Source organism: Tetrao urogallus (genome assembly GCF_951394365.1).
Source record: "Tetrao urogallus genome assembly, chromosome: 2".
NCBI lineage: Eukaryota > Metazoa > Chordata > Aves > Galliformes > Phasianidae > Tetrao > Tetrao urogallus.
In genome coordinates, this window is record NC_136814.1 from 85,926,801 (window position 1) to 85,950,143 (window position 23,343).

The 23,343-nt window shown below is 36.5% G+C and overlaps 1 protein-coding gene across 6 annotated transcripts in view; it reads left to right on the top strand.

The window, feature by feature from the left end:
- DST (dystonin) overlaps positions 1-23,343 on the top strand; it is a gene marked incomplete at both ends in the record, with an annotated part of 293,792 nt that overhangs the window by 251,012 nt on the left and 19,437 nt on the right. For all 6 annotated transcript variants that reach the window (XM_079550071.1, XM_079550072.1, XM_079550074.1 and 3 more), the window contains 15 exons: positions 305-427; positions 1,609-1,710; positions 3,342-3,443; positions 4,506-4,679; positions 5,509-5,664; positions 7,071-7,268; positions 7,776-7,904; positions 10,812-10,982; positions 12,336-12,491; positions 12,743-12,949; positions 14,620-14,739; positions 19,033-19,202; positions 19,789-19,948; positions 21,326-21,520; positions 22,692-22,820. In XM_079550071.1, coding sequence (XP_079406197.1) covers positions 305-427; positions 1,609-1,710; positions 3,342-3,443; positions 4,506-4,679; positions 5,509-5,664; positions 7,071-7,268; positions 7,776-7,904; positions 10,812-10,982; positions 12,336-12,491; positions 12,743-12,949; positions 14,620-14,739; positions 19,033-19,202; positions 19,789-19,948; positions 21,326-21,520; positions 22,692-22,820 — 2,292 coding nt within the window. The remainder of the gene's footprint in view (positions 1-304; positions 428-1,608; positions 1,711-3,341; positions 3,444-4,505; positions 4,680-5,508; positions 5,665-7,070; positions 7,269-7,775; positions 7,905-10,811; positions 10,983-12,335; positions 12,492-12,742; positions 12,950-14,619; positions 14,740-19,032; positions 19,203-19,788; positions 19,949-21,325; positions 21,521-22,691; positions 22,821-23,343) is intronic.

Below are 23,343 nucleotides of genomic sequence, written 5' to 3' on the forward strand. Positions count from 1 at the left end.
TGAAAGTGAATGATAACCTCTGTAAAAGAAAACATTTTGATTAAAGAAACCTAATATAAAACTTCCTGTTTATTTTTTCCATCTCATATAAAATGACATCACTATTCGTTTATAATTTAGACCGATGTAATTTGATTTACTCTAACACTGCAAAGGGATGCTGATATTTTAAGCATCCAGTAGTAAGTCCAGGTGACTTTAAAGAAAACAGAAGTCAAACATGGATGTGTTTCTGTCTTAAAAGCAAGCCATACACAAATTATTGAATGTAGTATTACCAGTGTTGGATTTTTTTCTCTTGTAGGCTGCTAAAGAAGAAATTGATGGACTGCAAGAAGAACTAGAAACAGTTGTGAGCCTAGGCTCCGAACTTAGAGCTGCTTGTGGAGAGCCTGACAAACCTATTGTCAACAAGAGTATAGATGAGGTATGGGAAATGCAGATGCTCAAATTTATTAACATTACGTATGTAGCTCAGAAAGTAATGCCTCCTATTTATTTCCTTGGATATTGCAACAGATACACAGAGCACAGTTACACTATTTGATAGTGCAAATTCTCAACTACAAAACACTGTTTTTCAACGCAGTCGCCATTATTAGCTGTGCATTTTTGTCAGCAATGAAAAAGAGCCTCCATGCCATGGTCATAGAAATCTATATCAATAGAGATGTGACCCACTGTTTCACAGCTGCAATGATGGCATCATTGCTAGGTAAAATATTGCCCTGCAGTCTATCATCAAATCGAACAGATGGAAGTCAGAGGGGGCACCAAATCCAGACTATATGGTGTATATAGCAGGAGAGTCCAGCCAAGATTGACAGTGTGCTCCATTTCATTCCAAAATGTAGTGGAATATTGGTGGGAAGGTTCAACCTCTACCACCAATATCAACCTTTGACATTGTAAGATAACATAATAAGGTGGGAGGCATTAGTTTTGCAGTAAACTTCATAAATTCTTGATCAGCTGATAGTAGTGTTCCCTGCCCTCTAAGAAATTCTGAAAATAAAATTTTGGGACCAGAAGTGAGATTTCTTTGAAGGCTTTGTGTTAAATTAAGGTTGGCCTTTTGCTCAGATTTGAATATAAAGAAAAATTGATTTTATTGCTTTATGGATTAATTTTTTGTAGAAGACATTTAAAAAATTACTGATTAATGCAATACACGACTATTTCTTGTGAAAATGATGCAAGAATAAGTTTCATATGCTTTATGCAAAGTATCTTAACTGGGACCAGTCCTGTTCACGACTACAAAAGACTTATAATTTCTCTCACATTTTGTAATGTAATTTTCTTTTATGCTATTTTTATTCTAAAGATTCAACTGCAAATGATTTGACATTTCCCATACTGACTATAATCCCTATGTTAATAAATATGTCATCAGTGTTTTGAACTGTGCAACTTCTGTATTATAAAACCTCAAGTGCATTCTGAAGGAAACTAAGCAATGATAGAACAAGAGGTTTAATATGAAGTGAATATGAAATATTCATGTTTGATTTATTGGAGCTACTGAGCAATATCTATTTAGTGAATGCAAATTATATGGCAGAAAAAATGTTTTTGTCTAATGGTGTAAATTGCACTTATTTGTAGCTGAACTCTGCCTGGGATGCCTTAAACAAAACATGGAAAGAGCGAGTGGATAAGCTTGCCGAAGCTATGCAGGCAGCTGTTCAGTACCAAGATGGACTGCAGGTAAAATGATGATACACCTGATATACCTAATCCAATATTGAGTTAATAGGATATGTAGTTTTATTTAAAATGTAACGTGATTGAGTGGGTGACAAGTAATGCATCACTGGTTATACTGAGTATTCAGCAAGCAGGTGTTTTCTGTTGATTTGTTCTCTTCGTGTTGTTCACATATTGCATTATATCCAGATTCCATGGTAAAATCTCCTTGCTTATTGGCAAGTGCAGAGTTTTTTTTTGATACCACGCAATTTCATAGTAATCCTGCTCACAGTTTGATAGTAATTCACATGATAGACAAGTTGATATAACAAAGTCATATGATCTGAAAGGAACAGATTATTGGTCAATATACTCACTGCTGCTGTTTTCCTTGAATGGAAGACAGTTGGGGGTTGGACTCGATGATCTCTGGAGGTCCCTTCCAACCCCTACAATTCTGTGATTCCCTACAATTCTGTAAAGAACGTTAAGTTTTACTCCACCCTTCATGTTAGCCAATTAAACCCTTGAAGCACAAAATAATCGTGTTTCACATGATGCTGAGGCAAGTTTTTCATGTAGTCAGTGCAGATTAAGCAGCAGAACACACAATAATAATACACATCATGCGTGTTTTTCTGTGCACCTCATTATTTGTTTTTTCCAGATACTCTGTTCATACTATGCCAAGGTTGATGTGCAGGGTTACATTAGTATCATTGCCATTGCTTTAAATATTTTGTGGTTTTGTGTTTGTATAAGCTTGGTACTTTGTGTATTTTAATGCCTTCTGGTGCACATTTCAGTAGACGATATGAAAAGTGTTGTGGACAGATCATTAGCTGTACTGTAGCTGCTTCATCCTGTTGAGCCTCTTGAAGGTAGTTCTTACATCAGAGTACTGTAGGCCATTGTGACAAGAACTCCTACCCATTTCTCCCTCATGAATTATGGATAACAGACAGAGGCTAAAAGAACTTACCAGAGGTGCTTTTTCCCCTGTGCAATTACTGAGATTGATGTAGCTGTTGTTAATCTGTAAGCAGGATGTTCTTGAGGTTCTATAAGGAACAAAAGTAGTACTCATAAAGCCTCACAACTGTGTGCACTTCACTGACTGATGGAAGTTGTAAATCTGTTATCCTAAGGAGATTCAGTCAAGCTTATTTATGGCTTAGTTCAGAACCTAATATCTACTGAATGGGTCTTCTTCCACATTCTTCACACAGATAACATTGCTCTTCAATAGAAGTTTGTTAATTAGTGCTTTTCAATAATCATGATATAAATTGTCATATCATTCAGCCACAGCCTACCATCTTAGCCCCATATGACATGGAACTGAGAGTTTGTCTTGTACTTACTTTTCATAGAGTTTATAAAATTTGCTGATTTTACTCAAGAAGTAAAGTGGGGAACGTTGCTGCTAATAACAGCGCATATATTCTTGTATTGATTAATGGAGTACTTGATCCAGTATTTAAGCCTTTGCATTGTCAAGAACGTAGGATCTGTTAAAGAAATCTGTTTTATTTTAAAGAGCATAGCAATATTGTTCTCTGAAGTAAAATAAATTCAGATCTTATTACAACTTTAAACATGATACTATTTCTCCTTGCTCATCTTTAGTTTCATATTGTGATTTTCAGGCAATATTTGACTGGGTAGACATTGCTGGCATCAAGTTAGCATCCATGTCCCCAGTTGGAACGGATTTGGAGACAGTGAAGCAGCAAACTGAGGAACTTAAGGTATGAAATTGTTATACTCTATTGTTTAGAGTATTCTGAATTTTTCACAACTCGTAAGCAACTTTCAGTTTTCAGTTTTAAAGAAAAGATCTGTATGAAAATTTGAAATAACATTTCATTGCATAGTTTACATTATAAAATATATGACAGATGGCTTTGGAATAGACTTTGGTGGGATTACATTACTAGTGGTAGCATTCCTTCTCTTTCAAAAGCTGTAAGTTTATAAAGAGAGTTCTTTTGTTATGATTAAATTTTCTGTCTTCCACAATAAACAATTTCCTTGATGCTTTGAGAAAATGCCTTCAGAGATTCACTTCCGCCATTATCGGCTTTCTCTAAGTGTTCTAACATGATACTGCATCATTCCCAATACATCCAGTAATCTGTAAGTCAAAAACCTGTCCATATGATTATTTGACTAAGTATCCCCCTGACTGTGCAACATATTTTAAATAAAAAGTGGGGATGTGTCATAATTGAGGAATATCCTTGGTTTTATTTCTGACTTGTAAAATGTTTTGATTGTGGACAGATTATTTTCTTTATCTATGATATCATGATATGACTTCAAATGAACTGTCTCTATCTTCCATCTGTATGTTCAGAAAAACGTACATCTGCAAATTATATTCAGACTGTGCCTTAGTTGTCTGTACAAGAGGGTGTTGTACTAAAGAAAGGTTGCTTTCAGGTCTTTTGAAGAATAATTCTATTTAAAGTGTTATATTGCTGCAACCACAGAGTTAGAAATTACTCAAGTTCTGTCTTGTTTACAAACCAGCAAGATCATTAGAGAGTACTTTTCTATTGGGTATCCTTATCCTCCTCTGCTTACTGTTAGCAGTATCTGGTGGGATAATAAGACTTTATTTTATATTTTGAATTAACTTGAACCATCTGAATTGTATTTTACATGCATTTTTACCCATGAAAACTAACCTCCAAATTTATGAAAGTTGACAGTGCTGTACTGTTTTGTAAGTATTGTTGGAATGTGCTATGCTCAAGAAAGGCATTACGATATGTGTTTATTTTTTATTCTTTTTCTATTTACTGTAGCAATTTAAAACAGAAGCTTATCAGCAGCAGATAGAAATGGAAAGACTGAACCATCAAGCAGAACTATTGCTGAAGAAGGTAACGCAAGAAAGTGACAAGCACACCGTACAAGACCCTCTCTCAGAGCTCAGACTAATGTGGGACAGCCTAGAAGAAAAAATTATAAATCGACAGGTAAATAAACCTGAAGGTGGAGGCTTCATTCATGACTTTGTTTTTATGAGAAAAGTTTTTCATTACGCATAATGTTTGTAACAATTTATGTATTTGGTATTTTCTGTTTGGAAGTTATAGAACTATACTTAATGGAATTTTAATTTCAGTAATTTACTGAATTGCTTTTATGGTGTTTTTAAAAAACTCTTAGCAGAACTTCTGTCACTTCCTCTGTCAGCAGTGTAATGTCAAATCATTATTATTTCATTTTGATTATTTGATGACATTTAAAGTAGCAGTTAAAAGCATGTTCATATTTGCAAAATCATTATTAGCTTCTGAACTGAGCACTTAAAACTTTCTTCTTTAAAATATGAATATTAAAATGTTTCATATTCTTCACAAAATATTGAATTATCAAAGAGAGAAAGTTGCAGTGCTTTGAAGAGGTGTGGGTTTTTTTTTTCTAAATTGAATCATTTTAGTGCAAAAAAACATTTTAAGAAGATGATGCCTCAAAATGCATTTATATTGAAATTATATTTTAAAAGATGAAAACTACTGCCACATCTCTGATGAGAAGGGCTTGCAATCTTAGTTCTGCTCTGGTTACATGGGATCTTCGGAGATCAGGATTTTAAGCCTAGAACATAAGGCTTTACAATGGATTTGCTAACTCAGCTCTGACTACAAAGCAGTTCCTGTGTTGAATAGCTGTTTGTCTCTCTTTTTTATGCTATCATAAGTATGGACTCTGCTCTGGATTATGGTGACTAATGGTAATTTAAGCCAATTCAATAGCATCGTGAAATTATTTCATTGTTAATTTATTTTATTTTTACTATAGCACAAGCTGGAAGGTGCCTTGTTAGCCTTGGGGCAGTTCCAGCATGCCCTGGATGAGTTACTTACATGGCTGACGCATACAGAAGACTTGCTGAACGAACAGAAACCCGTGGGTGGAGACCCCAAGGCTATTGAAATTGAACTTGCCAAACATCATGTATGTAATTACAAGAAATATTAAATGAAATGTTGTTTGATGTTTATCTTAGTGATGAGTCTTGTAGTGAAACTCTGCTCTTGATAAATAGTTCTTTATAGAAATTTTCAAGATGCAGATTATAGCTGAAGTAATGTGGAAAATCTAATATCTTTTCTGTTTCTGTTCTATATTCCTTTCTTCCTTGCATTTGCTATGCAAATAACGTAGCCAAAAAAGAGCAGCTGACCCTGGTCTCCACCTTTTTTCACCTTCATTTGATCCAGGGAACTGAAAAGTCATTGAGCATATTAAATCCCTTGAAGCAATAAACTCTTTGACTAGTTCTGTTTAGGCCAGGTCTTAGAAAACACATTTGAAAACACATTTGACCTTTATACATCTTTGTTCTTTTTGGTCAGAAATAAAGAGAGTTGCAGTTCTGAAATCTGCACAATTGTGTCTTGTTTGGGTCCTGCCAACTGAGTGCTTCTCTGAAACTCTTAGCAAATTTCAGGGATATCCATGTCTCCATCTTTTTATCTTTCTACATACAGTGTAGGGTTTTGTTGTTGGTGGTGGTGGTTTGTGGGTTTTTTTTAATAGCATTTTGCTGGTTAATGTGGCTTTAGAGCTGGTGGAAGAATGCTTTCGTTGTTTATTTAGAAAAGCATCTCTAAAGAGCAAAAGATCTTCTCTATCTCTTTAGATTTCTTACTAACCTCATAAATCCTTTCCTTCTTGTCTGTCTCTTTATTTTTGGCCTGATGTGAAAATTATTCTTATTCAGAGTTCATTTTGGATTTACAGAGAATAGACTGAAATTGACAGTACACAGATAATTAAGACATATTCATTGTCTGTGTCAGTTCAGCTATGCGGCTTCTGAATCTTTTCAGGTAATCATTGGGAACCTGTGCAGAGTAAAATATATGTGTGCCCCATACAACTGCTGTTAGAAACAGACTCTTTAAAAAGAAAAAACAACAAGAAACAGTTTATACTGTTTACACACCTTCCCCTCTGTGGAAACTTTTATATTCTTACTGAGTCAAAGTGTTTTACTACTGAAGAGGCATCCAGTTACCATACACGACTTCATCTGCCTTCAGTACTGAAGGAGTTCAGCAAACTCATCAACCAATCTACTTCCGTTTTGTAAAATAGAGTTTATAGGTTAGAAAGTTCACACAGTAGTGCATCCTGTGGTAGCCTGGAAAAACATGCATCTCTTGAATAACTTTGGAAAGAATAGACCTTGTTCCTAGTGAGTCTTAGCAGGAAGGAAGGATTCTTTTTGTAGCTGTATATCTGTGCTAATTGTGAGCTACTGTTTTGTCACTGGGTTAGAACCAGGTTGGTTACGTTTGCCTTTATTGAATAACTTATCAACATAGCCAGTCATGCGTGCTGTGTTACAATTGTAGGTGCTACAGAATGATGTTTTAGCTCATCAGTCTACAGTAGAAGCAGTTAAGAAAGCAGGAAATGACCTGATTGAATCAAGTGCCGTTGAAGAAGCAAGCAAGTTACAGAGCAAGTTGGAACTTCTGAATCAGCGCTGGCAAAATGTGTTGGAAAAAACAGAACAAAGGAAACAGCAGCTGGACAGTGCCTTGATTCAGGTGAGCAGGAAATGATAAAAGAAAGAGATAACTCAGAAAAAAAGTGTCTTTTTACATAAAATACTAGAAATGCACTGGAAATTGACCTAAGTGAAAGCCGTAATGCAGACACTCCTAAATTTGGCTAACGTTTAGATCCAGCTGAGCTTTCCACAGCTGTCCTTTGTCTTCTACAAAGCTAAATCAAGACCTCAGCTTTTGGCTATTTATTTTTAAAGGCTGAAGATTCTGTATACATATATTACTCAGGGAAAACATTGATCTCACAGTGGCTCATTTAGCCTTCTTTCAGGATTTCCATGTTTTTTTATACTTTTTCATTATGATAGATGGAGATAGTTTAAATTTGCTTTTGTTGTGTTTTTCCTTTCCTGTTTTTCTTTCTTTCATTTCCTCTGATTACTGAAAATACCTGATTGAATCTGTTGCCAATATAATTCTGCATCTGAACTAGAATTTGGATGGAAAACATTTAAGTAAGCTCTAAAATGCTGTGGTATAATTTAGGCCCAAGGTTTCCATGGTGAAGTTGAAGATATGCAGCAATGGCTGACAGACACTGAACGTCAACTGTTGGCATCAAAACCTGTTGGAGGCTTACCAGAAACAGCAAGAGAACAGCTTAATACCCATATGGTAAGTATCAGTATTAGAAAGCTTTGCAAATTGCATTTCAGGACTAACTATCTTTCGTGAATATTTATGCTAAATACAGTGCATGGTCTATGTATCACAATGTCTGTACTGTATCTTAAAAAATTTAATAGCCTTCACAACAGCACTGTTATTTTCAGTGGAGTGAAAGTAGTAATTTGGGAGGTGCCCAAAGCTTAGCCATTGTCCTTGTTTTCAGAAGGGAAAACAGAAAGTGTTTACAGATTTTTCAGTGATTCATGTGCTCCTTCCCTCTTCTGTCCCCATAACTACCATTTATGCTCTTTCTCAGATATGAAGACCAATCTAAAAGGGTTCCACATTCATTTGGACCTTGAATCAAGGGACTTCATCTTCTTTATTTAACCAGTGCTGACATTGAAATCATCATTAGCACAGATGTAATTAGGACTAATAGGTCATAAAGACTCTGCTTTAATTAGAAATGGAAATCTGATCAGGATGTCTGAATTATTCCGTTCCTTCCCTTCCTTCCTTTATAAGAGAAAAACTATGGATTTTTTCCCCTATGGGCCACAAAGCTTGATAAAGGACACTTTAACTTTTGAAGCCTTACCTCAGAGGAAGGTGGTCCATAGTGCTCCACTTGTATAAAACCTGCTATGCTGTTAGGCTTGGATATAAGCCCAAGCCCGATGATCTGAAATTCTGACCTCTTTGCTTAGTTGTGAGGGTGATATTTACTGAACTAACTTTGAGCTCTAAGATGCCTGGCACAGTTTCCACTAAAACACTGCATTGTCACAGCTTAATAAATCACATTTTATTTTGGAATGATGCAAAAGGTTTTGCCCACAGATGTGCGGCCTTTTTTTCGAAAGTTACCAGTAACTGTTTTTCAGAGGAATAGCATTTACAGTTTCCAAATCAGTTATGACAGGAAACAAGTGTGAAACATAGAAAGGATCTTAATTCTTTGACACCCCCCTCCAATCTCTTCGTTCTGTTTAAAAAAAAAAAAAAAAAGAAAGAAACAACAAAACAACAACAAAAGACCCAAACATAAACAAAATCTTTCTTCCTGCAAGGGTGGGGGCTGTGTAACCAAGAACCTGGGAGAAACAGTGTTCTTTCCATTTTTTTATCCTGGACATGGAATCAGATGAAGACCAAAAAATTTTCCTTGAAATGTATCAGAATTTTTCTTCGGTATATTCTATGCAAATCAGCAAGCCAGTTTTTACAGATTAAAGGAATCTTAAATCTGAATTGTTGGAACAAGTGTGAATGTGTCCCCAGTAGTATGTACATATGTACAGTCATTTCCTAACTATGCATTTTAAAAGCCAATGCTATGTTGTGGATTGTCATACAACTGCAGATATTGTCTTGCTATTATCCTTGAAGGCACATAAGTTTTAAAGTATAGGATTTTATTTCAGTTTAGTTAAATTCAGTGCATCTATGCAGCTCTGTGTAAATTGTTTTTTTGGCAACTGAAATGCTGAGATGGGTTGTCAGATTGAGAACAATTTATTGTCATTTCCAAATTTCAACTTGCTCTTAAGGGATACAAACTATATTAATTTGTGACCTGAAACTGAAATAGAAATTTTTGCTCTATGTTTTATTGTGTTTTCTCCGTGGAAATAACATTATGAATCATCATCTTGAGTATAAGGTCTGTTTCTACATTCATGAATAAAAGATCCCTGAACTGTAATCAGTTCATAAATGGAGTTGTGCTTGGGTAGCATTTCCAGCTAAGGCAGCTCCGGGAATAAAAGAGATATGAAGAGGTGTTACTGGACACCAGCAGGAAAGAGGCTTGCAGAGAGGCCTCCTTGGCTTCCCCTGAGCCCAGCCCCAGTGTTTCAGGCCATACTTGCCATGCCTTGTCTCGCCTGTGCTGTGCTCCCTACATTTACTTCTGAGGGGTTCTTGCACTGCAGCAGAAAAAGGTGCTTTGGAAAGTTAAGGAAACTAGAAATATTTTGAGGAGTTTGGGAACATAAGAAAAAAGCAGATGAGGTGACAACAGTGTTCTTGGGAAGAAGGAGCAAAGCTTTCTGGAATCTTAGTTCACAGTGGAACCTTCTTCCTGCTTTGCTGTCCTCAGATACAGATACAATCCTGTGACCAATACCTCCTAACCCACAGAAAATACTGAGTTTACATTCTTTCCTTCGGAGTCAGAGAAAAGGTTCTTTTCCTCCCATCTGCAAGCCACTTACTGTTCATCTGGAAGAAGATCTCCATCTGGGAGTCTGCACCAACCTCATTAGTGCATTTTCAAGTGTCTGTTGCAAATTTTGGAAATGCACTTTTGAATGAGGGGAATGTATGTGAGTTCCAATTCTCTTGCCACCTCACCTTCAACGTGGTTAAAAGAGAATAGTGAGTTGAGTAGTTAGAAGGTAGAACAACAATTGCCATTATTTTTCCAGCTTTCTGTATATATGTAAAATATCTTGCTTTTGTGTAGTGAGTGAAGGAGAATACAGACAAAACACAAGACAAGACGTACCATAAAACAGCCCTCCCAGGTTGTCCCACCTGCTTTTGAAGGTGTGTTGGATGTGTCTGGGCTTTCAGCGCACTGTATAATGCTGACACTTTTTGTGTTTTAGCTGCAGATGGACAGTAAACCAACAAAGTTGTAGGAAATCTTGTGCAATGAGATAAGTGCCTAGTACTCTCTTTGCCAAGCTTTGCATCTCAGAAAGAACATCTGACAGACAATACAAGTTCTCATTTCCTGAAGAATTGGGCCCTTTCTTTGTTCATTTGGCTTTTTATGAATTACATATGTTTCTTTTATTAGTCTTAATCATACCCACAAAATGTTGGGGGAGGAATGCTATGCTAACGTTAATAAAGAGTATTGAATTTCTACCTGACTTACTTTCTATTGGTTTCTTTATTTAGGAACTTTGTGCTGCCTTTGAAGCCAAAGAAGAGACATATAAGTGTCTAATGCAGAAAGGCCAGCAGATGCTTGCAAGATGCCCAGAATCTGCTGAAACAAATGTTGAGCAGGACATAAATAACTTAAAAGAAAAGTGGGAATCCGTACAAACGAAGCTTGGTGAAAGAAAAGTATGTGTTTATACGTAACAATAGAAGTGTAAATCATGTATTTAAGACTGTTAATGTCCTGTCCTTTTATACATGCAAGCTTGCTTAGTCTTTTAGATTTAAAATCAACTGTAGAGATAGTTGTGCAGAATTCATTATTTTGCTTAAGCAAATACTGGGGAAAAACGGGTTTGAGAAGTTGATTAACTATAACTGGGGGGCAGGATAGCTGAGAAGGGCATATTATTCTACAGAAATATCTTAACTGATGCTAATAATACTAACTTTATAGAGTGAGGGCTTTTCTGTTTGTTTTTTTTTTTATTACAGTGGTCACAGACATGAAAGAAAGAGTTAAATTATTTGATGGTTCAAGTTTATTTTGTTCTCAATACAGAATTGCTGCATTAATTTTCCTAGCTTTTATCCATTTTCCCTTGAAATTCCCAAAGGCTTGGCCTTCTGCCACTTCAAGTGACTTCCTTCTGCTCTAAGTAGATCAATAAGTAGATCAATAGCATGATTTCACTGATGTGCAACATACATTTTTTTAAATTAATAATTCCATTTTTCTTTCATCCCTTCATAAAATATAGTGCATTTGCTCTACCTCAGTGAAGCAGTGAAGAAAGTCAATAATTACACAGAAATTCTCTGCTCGCCCCTAATGTGTATAAGGCAGAAATAATTAACTCACAACTTAGTTGTATTTTAAAGTAAGACTGATGGTGTCCCTTAAGATAAGTATAATGGAAGAGTGTCAGATGAATTAATGCACAATTGAGCGTCTTCTTATAGAAAGATATAAGTCTGGATTGCTTGGCTAGGCCAACAATATTGACAGTTTGAAAACATTCTCCATCCAAATATAGTCTCAGTTCAAGTAACAAAAATGACAGCTGTACAGTATTAGACAGAAGTGATCTAAGCCAACCTGTTATTTCTTTAGTGCAAAAGAATAAATTGGATGAGTACTTTGAGGCTCTTTCCAAGTGCACTACCATCATAGATTTCTGATATTCTACTAGTTTTATAAATAAATAAATAAATAAAAAACACATGTCTCATTACAATTAACTACCACAAAATTTAATGTTCTAATGTATAAAATTTATCCTAGTCCTAGATGCTGTATTTATACTTATCTGTAATAAATAGTTTTACTGTTAAGTTTCTATCCATCCTCTTTAATAGTCTGAAACACAGGCAATTATTTTAAAATATAAAACTCAGAAATTCTGAGTTGAAAGAATGTTCAAAAATGTTAATGTTAAATTAAAATGGCTTACTCCAAAATGCTCAATTAAGATAGTTTACTCAGCTGAATACCCTGCATAATATCAGCTGCTATTAAGATATAACCTTTCTTTACAGTCCAAACTGGAAGAGGCCCTCAATTTAGCAATGGAGTTCCACAACTCACTTCAAGATTTCATCAATTGGCTCACGCAGGCAGAGCAAACTCTAACTGCAGCTTCTCGGCCAAGTCTTATCTTGGACACTGTCTTGTTTCAAATTGATGAACACAAGGTATGTACAGAAACAGATGTGTAATGTTTTTCTCCCACTCTTTTGAGACAGTTGAACAATGTTCAAATCAACTCTGTAACACTGGCATTCAGAAATATTTGAATTGTTTTAAACTGCATTTTATGCTTACTGCTATATCTTTCTTTATCACAGTGCTTTTTCGGTGTTTACTCAGTGCATGAGTAATATATTATTTACAAAAATTTTCTCTCTTTTTATTTTTTATTTTATTTTATTTTATTTTTTTTAAGGTTTTTGCCACGGAGGTGAATTCGCATCGAGATCAGATCATAGAGCTGGACAAAACCGGTACCCATTTGAAATACTTCAGCCAGAAACAAGACGTAGTCCTTATTAAGAATCTGCTGATTAGTGTACAGAGTAGATGGGAAAAAGTAGTTCAGCGTTTAGTCGAAAGGGGAAGAGCTTTGGATGATGCAAGGAAACGAGCCAAACAGGTAATTGTTGTACAACTCTTTGAACTTAGCTGAAATTATATCCAGACTCTTGAAGTATATGGTGCTTTAAAGCACTTTCAGCTTTGTCTGGGTTAGTGTAACAGACTCCGTTAAGTTAGTGGAGCAATTTCTGTGATGCAATCATAGAGCACTTCATTTGGAAGGTGAAGTCTTCATTTTCAACCAGAGCAATAACTTGGGTCTGCAATACAGGATGATCTGAAAGAAGAAAGTTGCAGTGTGGGTTCCAGATGTGTAGTAGTGCCATCTGTCCACAAAGAGAAGTTACACAATCAACCCCTTATATTTTAAAAATGTGATGAATACCTTTTGCTAGTCTGTAAGAGTATTGCTTAGAATTGCTTAGTATTTTCTTCCTTTATTTGCTTTGTCTCTTTGTTAATAATCATCACTTCCTCAGGTTCTTACGGTAGTTAACATAACATCATCTTCTAAGATCTCTCAATTTATTTCCTTAAAAACTTGGAGAGTTTTTTACAGACCTTTCCTTACCGGGGAGCATTCATTTATTTTCTTTAGATTCATGTTCCCCTCACTGAGGAACATAAGTGATAACATGCAAAATGTGTGAGAGGAATGTAATATCATCAGTAAGAAGTTTTAGGTTTTCTTAGTCAAGTGAGGATTTGATCATATTCACAGCCAAACTACTTTCATTGTTCATTGTTACTACTACTCAGTTGCTAGAATAAGAGCTTTTCTAGTGGCATATGTTTGAGCAAACATTATGCCATAAAACGAACATTAAAAAAAAAAAATCCCAGCAATTTTTCTTGTGCATTTACACACATGGCAGTTCTAAAATGACATGTACAGTAGAAAAGATCTCAACTTCCTTCACTTTGAAAAGCTGTATGCAATTAGTTTTATTTATTTAGAATGACAACTGTCTGGGCAGAGTGAAGAAGGAATACTGACAGGTATCAGTTTCAAGGCCTGATCTGCAGCCCTGAAAAATAGGGCTGAATCAGTTCTTTATACTTTCATATTTAGGCAGCCAGGCAAAAAGAATTTAAAAACAAACAAACAAACAAAAAAAAAACCCACAAAGAGAAACAACAAGCTATTAAAAGTCTAGTCCCAAAGGCTTGCCACTTTGTGAAAGCTGGTTGAATCTTTAGTCTTACCCTGCTTCCTTTCCTGAAGTACTGTTGTTGAGAAAGGAAGGAAGATGAAGAATCTGTTCAGTGCCCACCAAGATAGCATTTGATACATGAGAGCATTTTTGAACCTCTCAGGGAAGATCTTGGACAGTCATCCGTTCAGTTTTCCCCAGTGATTTATAGCTGTTGTCCCATGTAGACAGTAGCAAATGCCCATTCTTGCTGTATTTTTATTCAGTATTAAAAATGTAGGTATTCAAATGACAAGCACATCGACGGGAGTTAGGAGTATGTCTGTGAAAGATGCATATTGGGCTTACATACAGATCGTACATGTAAGAGGTTACTAATTCATATGGGTGAAAGGAGGCTAAGTCCAGTGATTAAGTCCACAGGTTGGTTGGAGAGGTTAGGGAGAAAAATCACCCCAAGCCTTTCCCAAATATGCAGAGTACTTGCCTGCAGAGAACTGGTCAGGGCTGAATGTTTGTGGAGTATTTTAAGCATCAGTGTGTTCTTAACTCTACATATTTCACTTTTCCACAGTTCCATGAAGCCTGGCATAAACTTATGGAGTGGCTAGAAGAATCAGAGAAGTCTTTGGACTCAGATCTTGAAATTGCAAATGACCCTGACAAAATAAAGATGCAGCTTGTGCAGCATAAGGTGAGTTGTGACTGCTGAAATGCAAGATGCCCAGTTAAATGTAAGTCTGTCAGCCTTGTACTGCATACTGCATATAGTTAGCAAAGAGGTGGACTTCTGGACTCACTGCAATGAAAGTGTTATTAGCATAAAACTAAATGCCGTTTTACAGGTGAGGACTCAAAAAAAATGCTTTTCAAAGAACTTGATCTGTGGTGGAATGATTAATTTTGAATAGGAAAGCCATAATTATACAGCACTATGAAAACTTTTTTTTTTTTTTTTTAAAAAGGAAAACAAGAAAAAGAAGTAATACTTTATCAGAGAAGGAATCTTTCTTTTCTGTCCTTACAACACACATTTGCCACCCAGTTACTTCTTTGGGATTTTCCTTGTAATACTAGAGGATTATCTCAAGGATGAAAAATAATTGGCATTCTCACAGGCAGTTGCTTTTTAAGATTATTAATGGAAGTCTCCAGAAAGTACAGTTGACACTGTTAGTAGAAAAGGTGCTTTCTCTGCATAGGATTCAAAATTCCAGGCGCACTTTTCCACAAACCCAGCTACTACAGGCGAAAATGTAGCAATCTCCTCTGTTAATGTGGCTTTTCAAACAAATAAAGTTGATGTGAAGTTGAAGGGAGCTCTACAGTTATGTCAGTCAGAACAAAATGAAGGACAGAGGAAGTCTACTTCATTTTTACTTTTGTAAAGCCTTGAATGATGTATTAGTGAGAATAGTGTGGGTGACTGGTTGAATCTTCAGAGACAGGCTGTACCAATGATTTATCTTGAAGCAGATTTATCAGAGACAAAATGTTGAAAGATCTTTTTTTTTTCTTCTCAATTCTGGCATACATTTACTTCTACTTTTCATACTGACTTTAGTCTTCTACTTTTTACAGTATTATTTTATTTACAGAGTATACCCAAAGTTTTGCATCTCATCTCTCTCCCTCTGTGTGTAGTTTCTCATGATTGTTTTTTTACCTCTGGCAAGTTTTTGCCCTGCATGAGTGGTTAATGCATCAGTCTGCTTCATATTTTTATAATTTTCATTTTTATTATGATTTAAGTATTGTTTAGGTATTGTTTATCCAGCAGGATAATGTTCTGCTTCAGTGTAAAAGAGTTGGCTGTTGGCCAAGCAAAAATAGTTTTACCTGTGTTTGGTGTTAAAGCTTTTAGATAAAACGTGCATTAACATTCTGTTGTGCTAAATCTGCAGGTGTAGTTTGTTCTGGGATCACTGTTGCCAGAACTTGAAGTAAATTCTGAGCATTTAGAAAAAGGTCTTTTGTTTAAGTTAATCTTTATTCTATTCTCTGACTTTATCAATATCTTAATCCCTCTGTTTCTTTCTTTTTTTAATAAAAAGTTCAAACTTCTCGTGAGTATAGTCAAAACATTCTAACTTTTCTTTGAGGTCCTTTGAGGTCCTGGGGTTTGACATTCTGCCCTCCTGTTCTCCTCTCTTCAGAAGTTTTAAACTTCATATCCTACTTGTCCTTTATATGTATAGCAGCACATTTTAGGAGCCCTGACTTCCTCATGCAGATTGGCATATTCATCAGTTCCCTCAGTGGCAGATTTTCTACATCTCCTTCATGCATTAAATACCTGCAGAACATAGCTTCTTAAGTTCTTGAATCCTTTAATAAGGAGCAGGCAAGAATGTGGCATGGGGACATTAGGACTGAAGCTGGTATTTTGGTGAAAAAGATAAATAAAGATAAATAAAAAGTGCATGAGAGAGGGAGACCGGTGAACTTTGTGACTTCAGACTTCAAACAACCGCCTCCCCCCATTGCCAAGAAATCAACTCGATTGTTTTCTAATGAGCTGTCAAACCTCCCGGCACTGCAATGTCCTTCCTTGTATTTTGAGTCTTTTCCTTCCACTCCCACATATACCCGTTTTGTCAGTCTTTGTCTTTTCTGTCCAACCTTGAAGGTTTCCTTGCTCCATTTAGTTAGTGATTTTACTATCTGAACTGAATGTGTGCTGTGTGTGTGCTGTAAGCAATAATTTGGACTCGCTCATTGCCAGTTGTTACTGCCAAAAAAAGAAAAAAAAGGCCCTGAAAGAGAAAAGCCAAGAAAATGTTTTCTGTCTCACTTACATCCAGTGCATTGCCAGGGACTTTTGGAGAGTTATTCATGGTCTGTTTATCAGCAATTTTCTTCTCATTTTTAGAAGTCAGGAGTGGAAAAACCCTTAGTAGGTCACCCATTCCATTTCTGTGCTAATGCTGGATGTTTCTTAGAATGCATTTATGTGAACCTAAGTAATTTTATCTGTGTGCTCCTGTCTTCATTAGAAGGAAGGTAAATAATTAATTACTGAGATTTCATTCATGTTACCTGTCTGATCTTGGCAGCTGAAATGCCTTAAACCAAAATTTACTCTCGGTTATGCCTCTGCGATATCAAATGAAAGTAGATTTAGTGTAGTGTGTGCAATCTCTCAAAGAATGAATTGACTGCAACCCTTTGTTTTTTTTTTTTTTTCATTTTTTTTTTTTTTAATGTATGATCCTCGTCTGACAGCAGTTTCTTTGTGCACATCAGGAAACGTCCATATAGCTTTCAGTAGTTAATAAATGTCATCAAATAAACAGGAGCAGTGACCTATGTGTTATTTGTGTTGATGGAACTTTCTGGTTATTTTCATTTTGAAAAGGGTTTTTATTTTTACTGTAGTTCAAGGTTGATAGTGGCATTTGTATTCTTACTTAAAACGTGATTCCTTGTTTTATTTGAGGAAAATGAAAGAACAATAGGGGGGAGACACTCATTGCAAAACAGATGCTATTTTTTTTTTTGCTGACCAATTTCAGATCTCCAGTTCCCTCTGATTCCTAAAATAACCAGAAAACCAGGACAGTGCAGTGCAAGATATCTGGAACCTTGAGTCACTTTTGGTGAAGCAGGCAGTTTCTGTGGCACAACCCAGTGCCTACTTCTTTTTATTTCACGCATGCTTCCACTCCACCTGGCTTTGATTGCCATCTAAAAAATGTTAATGACTCTGTGAACACATGGGAAAGTTGGTGAAGGAGTCATAAGCTACCAGGGCCGAGCCTGGTGCACACCAGCTGGGAGCAGCTTGCAAGCTGGAGCTGAGCAGTTGTGCTTGTGCTGGTAGGACCGTGTAGAATCTTTGCAGTTTTTATGTGCCCTGAGGAATTATGAATTTTAACTGATAATTATTTCCACAACAGATTTTATTATATTAAACATTGCTCTGAGAGACAACTGAAACTTCCATTTCAGAAAACAATGAGCAAAAACTGTTTTTTGACAGGTATTCTCTGGTATTTTTTTCTGACAGAATACTCAATTCTGGATATACAAGACTGTTTTTTAATTATTATTTGTTTTATTTTATTTAACTGTTTTTCTACTGACAGTTCATGGAGATATGAAATAAAACACTTTAAGCATTACTGTCATTCAAAAGCTGCTGTGCAGGACTGATTGAATCCTTTATCAGTGTTCATTTATTTAATTATTTGCCCTGTAATTCTGTTTACATCTCTGCTATTTCAAGATGAGCTCTGTTTCTGTGTGTTCTTCTGTTCTATGCAAAGCTTCCAAAAGCTCCTTGGCAAAGGAGTTGTCACTGTGGGCAGGCAAATGCAGCTGCTTTGTCACCTTTATCTTTCCAAAGTCCCTGGGTTACAGTTACGTTTTTGCTATTGTTACTTTTGCCTGTGTTTATTGAAATGTCATCTGGCTGCTTCTCATACCTAAATCTGTATGCTTTTGGCACACAATTCTTGCCTCCTGTAGCAGGTTTTAGTCTTAAGAGGGGTTAAATTCTTATGGATGGAAATCTCTCATTTTGACCACAGTGAGCTAAAAAAGAATGATCTTTGTAGCCTCTGGGGTGCTCTACGCTAGTTGGAAATCTTAAAATGTAGTGTAAAGAGTGTTTGGTTTAATGGCTCCCAAACTAGTAGTCCTTTCACATTTTTCTGTTTCTTGGGCAGCCTCTGGCTGAAATGTGGGATATAGGAACTAAGGCAGGATGGAAATCATCACTCACTGAAGAAGAAATTTCCCAAATCATTCCTGTAGGTGTAGAACTGCTTCTGTTCCCAGAGAGGGATAAAAGGCACAGCCTCTGTTAGTGTCAAGTTCCATGTGATTTTATCTATGCTAACAAACTAAAAAAAAATTATAGTATGCTTAGAATCTTCTTGCCACAATATTTACTATTTACATTGCAAATAGTTTGACAAAGATTAGTTCACTGTGATCTATAAGCATTTGATGCTATGTACGTATTTTTCTTCTACGTTCACAGGAATTCCAGAAATCTCTTGGTGCCAAACATTCTGTATATGACACCACAAACAGGACTGGACGCTCCTTGAAAGAGAAAACCACCTTGGCTGATGACAATTTGAAGCTTGATGACATGCTGAGTGAACTAAGGGATAAATGGGACACAATTTGTGGAAAATCAGTAGAAAGGTAAAAAAAAACCAAACAAACAAAAAGAAAACCAAAAAAAACCAATCCAATTATTCAACAGCTGAGAAGAAGGCTTATGAGAGTTCTTCTGTTTTGGCTTCTGTTGTGCAGAAGTAAAACCAGAGTGGCTTGTTTTGCCGTTTAAGACCAGGTGGGAGGGGCAGATGAGCAGCCCTCATTTATTTGGAGAAAGTGCTTTGTGCTGGTCAATGCAAATGGACTGGGTTGCTCAATTAACTTCATTGGTAAATTCCTACTTGAGTGGAATCTCCAATGTCTTCTCCAGGAGTCTATGTCTAAGAATAGCTTAGGGAAGCAAGAAGAAGGTCACCTACTTCAGAGATGGCAAAACATGTACTCCTTGACTGTTCAGAGCTCAGAAAAGAATTGTGTTCATCCCACTGTGTATTTCAGTATCCCCTCTTCCCCATCCCTTCCTCCCCCCATTTAAAAAGGAGAACACCGATTTAAAGCTCTTGGTGGTTACTATTTAATGCTGAAAATGTTTTCTTAAAGTGTATTTTCTCAAAAGGAATGATTTTTAACTAAATTTATTCTTCTTCTTGTGTTCATTTCACTTCCAAAGACAAAATAAACTGGAGGAAGCCCTGTTATTTTCAGGACAATTTACTGATGCTCTACAAGCTCTCATTGATTGGTTGTACAAAATTGAACCTCAGCTAGCAGAAGATCAGCCAGTGCATGGTGACATTGATTTAGTGATGAACTTGATTGACAATCACAAGGTAATTTCAAAAACTTTCATCTTTTTTAATTGCTAGACTGCTCCTAAGTGTAGCATTTTAGTTCTATCTCATTATTTGGCTATTCTGTAATATTAGAAGCATGGAATATTTTTATAACATCTACATGTTGTTGACAATGGAAAATGCTATAAAACAGACTTGGAAGAAAAAAAAACTGCTAATAACTAATTGGCACCAATTAGCTGCCAGATATTTGATTTAATGCTGCTATCTTGTGTATTTATGAGTATCGTGTCAAGCATCACAGATTAGCATTTATGAATATGTGCGTATGGGAAGAGGTGTCAAAAATGATTTTACTGTAAAACTTTAGCGGAGGTAAAGACAGGATTTTATTCAGTACATCTGCTAACCAAATGTCCAGTGCAGTTGCTGTGACTACAGCAGCCTTTATGAAAAGAAAAGCATTGAATATTTCAACCCTGCAGAGCTGCTGTAAATTTGTGGAGAAGAGCAGTTGCAGTGCTTAAGTCATGGTGCAGAGTTACAGAGCTAGACTAAGGCCCAGGAACCCTACATTTGCTGCAGTATTTTTTCAATCAAGTGTTCTTGGAGATGGGAGCAAGTAGGGGATCTAGGGCCATGCCTCTGAACTGCAGTTCCTGTCAGTATGTCAGAGGGGACAGCTGATGAAGTTACTGGGATTGTGAAGTCTACACACATCAGAGTTGCTCTTCTACAAGTATCCGGTGACTGCTTGGTGAGAAGAAGACTTTGTCCTCTTGAAGAAAAAAGTATTTCGAAACAGAAGTTATCTATAAAAATTAGCCCAGAATGTGCTCAAATTGCTTCTGAAGTCCCGTCGTGTATCACAATTGTGTCATAATCAGCTGCATGATATGCTGCAGTTACCATATTTTAAGAGGATTTTCTTCACGTAAGTGGAGCTCATTCTTCCCATGAATGTGAAAGTATTCTCATAAATATATGAATATGTAATGAGATCTACAACCAGATTCTCAGCTTTTAGTTTTAGGTTTATGGTTTTAAACCTTCTCCTTGATTGTTAATGTTTTATCTGTCTGATCTTCTTGTGCTGTGGCAACCAAGCACATTAAAGCCAGTGTGGTAAGTTTGCTGCATATCCCATGCATTGCATCAGGACGGGGGGTGTTCTCAGGATCTGCCTGACATTTTCCTATTATATCCCAGTCTTATTAGGATAGAGTGGAGTGTAAATATCTTCATATGAAATCTAATGAGCAGGACTTGTGTGTCTTGCATCATATTCAGTTATCCTGTACTGAACTAAATTCATATTTGTATTTCTTTTTATAACCAGTTGTTTTTCAGTTATTGTTTGTATTATTATGCCTTAATGAATTAAACATTTCAAACATATTTGGTGGTACCTAGGTTTTCCAGAAGGAGCTGGGAAAAAGAACAAGCAGTGTTCAGGCTCTGAAGCGCTCTGCCAGAGAGCTTATAGAGGGCAGTCGTGATGACTCGTCCTGGGTCAAAGTACAGATGCAGGAGCTGAGCACACGCTGGGAGACAGTTTGTGCCCTGTCAGTATCCAAGCAAACACGACTTGAGCAGGCTCTCCGACAGGTAAAAGACTGATACTGATGCTACATGTCCTATGTGAGAAGTAGAGGACATACCATATAGTCTAGTTGACAGAAATTAAATTTTATTTTCACTTCATCTCACTAAATTTCATTTAATTTTGTTTGAAAATATTAGTTTTCTTGTTCATGCAGTTTACCTTTTCTTTGTCCCTTTACAACAATATATAAATGGTACCTCTTAGCATTTTTACTATACTACAAATACTAATCAAATGTTTCAAAAACATTGCCATCTAAGGGAATCACTGAAGTTACAGATGAGCATGAAGAGTGGTTAGGAACTGCATTCACTCCCGTTTCAGGAAGCTGAAGATTGTAATCATATTTACACTCTTTGTGCCTTATTAAAAAGAAGTACATTTGTGTACTAGAACCATTTTTACATTGACACAATTACAGAAAGAAATTGAGTTGTGATGAGTACACTCAGGAACTACAAGAGACTATGTCAGTATTGGCTAGTACCAGTCCTGAATTAATAGGTCCATCTGTATTGATTGTAAAACTGAAATACAGTGAACAGCTCTGTGAAGGCATACTATTTCAGGCTGATGCTTGATTGGAGCTCTAGCAATAGCAGTATATCCACTGCCTATAAAATTTCTGCCCTGCTATTCCCAGGGTGCTGTGTTCATCCAGCTCTTCGGTCTCTCAGCAGGAAAAATTCTGAGTTACTTCAACACTAAATGTGTCTGAATATGACTGTGCCTAAAGGTGGAACTTTCTTTTTTTTAACAATCATGGAAAGGTCAGTCACCAATGGGCTCTCAGTTGATTTTGCTTAACCAGTGATGTAGGCAATGCAGAAAATACAGTTCTCATTTCTCCAGCTGGTCCACAAGAGCATCGCCTGTGTAATTTGTCAGCATAAAGGCATGACATTCTCAACTAAGCTGCAAATACACTATAAATCAGATGGCTAAAAGCATGACTGGGCTTTTAGGCTTCCTATAAGTTTTTGGGAAGCATGAGATATTTTTACGGTTATGAAAATGTAATACTGTATATCATTGACTTTTTAATGGAAAGTTAATGTGCCAGTACTGCTGCGTGATTAATGGCTCCAAATCTGGGCTCAGTCTGCTTGTGTAAGCTGCAGTCTGTCTGTCAGGTCCCTTCATCCGTGCCCATGACTTTTTGTATTGTAACAGGCAGAGGAATTCCACTCTGTTGTTCACGTCCTTTTGGAGTGGCTGGCAGAGGCAGAGCAGGCTCTTCGTTTCCACGGTGTCCTTCCAGATGATGAAGAGGCCTTGCGTACACTGATAGATCAGCACAGGGTAAGCAAGAAAGTGAAGAGGGTCCTCTTTGTTCTAAGATATCTGTTACAAGGAAAAGGAGGCAAGGTCTATCTCATGTAATCATATTCTGTGTGCAGCCAGGAGTTGGACTTGAGGATCATTATCATCCCTTCCAACTTGGGTTATTCTGTGATTCTGTTTAGCATCCAGGATTTGTTTTTGCGACTGTTTCTATGTCGAAGTTAGACCTTTAATGAATTTGACAATTTTGTAACCATACTTACGCTGAGTTGTTGTTTGAGTCATTTTGGCTTACTAAGAAAACAATGGGCAAGTAGAAAGTTGCTGTAAACATTTAGAAACAGATTAATATATGCTGGAAAAATATCTGACAGTTATCACACAGGCAGTTAAAATAACAAAAGTGTGTCGTCTTAGCATCACTGAGCTAACCACCATATACTTTCGAGGTCATTTGTAAATGTCAGTGGAATGATGTCATGCATTAACTTTCTGTCATGGTGGAACAGCATGCCTCATGTTTCATGCACATTGGGTACTG